Source organism: Lathyrus oleraceus, chromosome 7, assembly GCF_024323335.1.
Source record: "Lathyrus oleraceus cultivar Zhongwan6 chromosome 7, CAAS_Psat_ZW6_1.0, whole genome shotgun sequence".
Taxonomy (NCBI): domain Eukaryota; kingdom Viridiplantae; phylum Streptophyta; class Magnoliopsida; order Fabales; family Fabaceae; genus Lathyrus; species Lathyrus oleraceus.
The window spans coordinates 16833645-16836494 of NC_066585.1; the positions used below are offsets into that span (position 1 = coordinate 16833645).

The window sequence follows — 2850 nt, forward strand, 5'->3', positions numbered from 1 at the left end:
TTCTCAAATTATCATGTCAGTAATGTTCCAATTAACCTTAACCAATATATGGTAAACTCTCAGCAATTAGAACACGCCAGGGTTTCACAATTCACATTACATTTAAAGGAAACAATAACAAGTTAATCACAATTCCTCAAACAAGAATTAAATCCGCCACTGTAAATATCTTGTTAAGCAAGCATTTCACTTAACATCATTATACAAGATCATCACATCAATCAGAAAATCCCTAAAATGAACCCTAATTTTCAATCAAAGTTGTTCAAGTTCAAATCGCATAGAAATTATAAATCTACGATCAAATCGTTTCGTAATCATTCAAACATAGTAGATCTACATGAGAAACAAAGGAAAACGGATAGAAATTGTAAACTGTGGCTTACTAAGATAATAAGAGCAAAAAAACAACAACGAACACAAATCCGATAGACTTATCTTAACCAGTGATTCATTCAGTCCTCTTGAGACGCTCAAGACGCTGGTTAAGGAGATCGATCTTAACAACAAGATGAGTAACGGAATACAAAAGCCAGTAGAAGAGAAGCGCGGCGGCGATGAGAAGCGCGTTACGCTGACTCTTCATAATCGACTTCTGATGACGGAGGTGCTCCGTCGGAGTGCAAGAATCGGCTTCACAGCTTGGCCTTGTTTCGTACTTCCAGTAAATGTCCATGAGAAGAAAGAGGCAAAACGGAACCACCGAAAGAAACGGTTTCAGAAGGTTCTTGGTGACAGCGACTAGACCTTTACGGAGAGCGTCGAGGCCGGGGATGGTGAGAAGAAGCACCATTATCGCTTCTGCTGCGGCGGCGTACCCGAGCACTACCCATTCCAACGCCATTTTTTCAGATCTTGAATTGCTTGGTTTTCTTCGTTCGGAATTCAGACGGTGAGAGTTATTGCTTTTTTTCTTCTTTTTGTATTTATAGGGTCCCGTTTTTGTATTTTTAGAGGTGAACAAATGCGTGGTTGAGTGACGCGTGCTGTACACGTGACACCCCCTCGTTTCGTGTTTCAACCTCTAGAAAATTTGATTTCATACCTTCATTTTTTTTCTACGCGTGAAGCAATTGAACTTCCTAAAATATTACTAATTTTTTTTGCCAAATATCAATATTTTAATGTATACTATATTAAAAAATTAAAACAATATTTTTTCGACATAAAAAATTTGCAAAAAAAGTTTATCAAGATGCAGTGAAGTTTAATTTTTCAATATATCAGATTTTAAAATTCAAATATCAAATGTTATGCTTTTTTTTATATGTTTGATTTGGATATCAAAAATCAAATATTTTGAAAGAGATATGGGTCTGTTTACTTTAACTCTAAAAAAATAAAATTTTGTTTGTATTTTTAAAAGTAACTTTTGTAAAAATATTTTTTAAAATATTTTTAGTCTTATAAATTTATATGTTATAAATTAAAAGACTATTTTTCACATACTATAATATAAATATATATTATTAAAAATTAAAATATGTTAAAATCACAATTTTCACAAAAGAATATATCTCAAAAATTATTTTATGAGAAATTATTTTAAATAACTTTATGCTTAAGTAATTTTTTTATAGTTTTGATATTCAAAATTTCTATAAAAAAATAAAATATTTTAAATAATATTTTAAAAGTAATTATTAAAAAAGTAGTTGTAAGAATTAATTTGTTGAAATTATAATTAGGATAGCAAGAGTATATGATTTGAATACTTAAAGTTAATGTTTTTGGTATTTCTTTTTTGGATTAAGTTTATTGTATTATGAAAGCTTCTAGTAGATTATCATCCGGGGCTAATTGATCAAATCATTAAAATGGTCTTTTTGAATATATTTTTACCTTCTCTTAAATATAAGAAGTTTCTTCTCATTTCATTTCATATCAAAATTTTAAATACAAATTCTTCTATCTTTCTTTTATTTTCTCTATTTTCATATTTCTTTTTATGAGAATTGTTACAGAGTTAAAAGATAGAAAAATCCACGTGATAGTTTTGTTGTAATTAAGGTTATGCTTTATGATAACATGTAAAATGCACTGCATATTTACCTCGACTTGCACTAGTTTTAGGGTTAAATTTATGCATTTTGTGGGGTTATGCTGATTTTTTGGTGTGCATTTCACAAGTACCGATAATGTAGAAGTCTCTGCGTCGAAAAATAGCAAAAAATGACGAAGACGCCGAAGTATTGAGCATTTCATGTTGTCGTTACGAGCTCTACCAAGCCACGACGCTCGTCATGGGGTGACAAGTAATAGTTGTATTTTAGGCTATAAATAGGACCTTAGTTTACTAATTTGATCATCCTACTGCCCATAAATTTACTCCATTAAAGCATAAACACTTCACATTAAAGTGTTTATGCAATTTTATTTTCTGCATTTTTAAGTTTGTATTGTTGCTAATTTTTATTTTTTGCTGTTGCTATTGCTACTTTTCTGCATTATTATTTCGAGTTCAACATTGCACTGGATCAAAAGTCTCCCTTCTGAGTATTCATTTTATGCGAGTATTCATTTTTCTTCACTTTCCAGATTTCTTTTTAATTGCTGGATTTTATTATGTCTTCATCAATTACATATTGTTTATTAATTTACTATATTAAGCCTCACTAGATTATTATAGGGTCCGAAACATGATGATTGATTTACCATTAAAGTTCAAACGAAATGTTTAAATAAGTCATTATAATGAGATAAATGTATATTTTGTAATTTCTGTTTTGACCGATAGAAAATATTTGCTACAAAAGTAGAAATAAAGAGATATCATTTATGCACCTACGATGGGGTGATATCCGACTTAGAAATTCGAACGATCAGTTCTGACTTCGTGCGAAAACAGTG

At 30.4% G+C, this 2850-nt stretch overlaps 1 protein-coding gene across 1 annotated transcript; it reads right to left on the reverse strand.

Annotated features, from left to right (window-relative positions):
• Nucleotides 1-296: 296 nt before the first annotated feature.
• Nucleotides 297-1050, reverse strand: LOC127100441 (uncharacterized). The gene has a single exon (XM_051037644.1). It carries the CDS (start codon nucleotides 842-844, stop codon nucleotides 452-454), a length of 393 nt encoding a protein of 130 aa, XP_050893601.1. The 5' UTR covers nucleotides 845-1050; the 3' UTR covers nucleotides 297-451.
• Between the last annotated feature and the right edge of the window lie 1800 nt (nucleotides 1051-2850).

Coding starts and splice junctions, on each gene's coding strand:
- LOC127100441 (XM_051037644.1), bottom strand. CDS start 844: ATGGCGTTGGAATGGGTAGTGCTCGGGTACGCCGCCGCAGCAGAAGCG.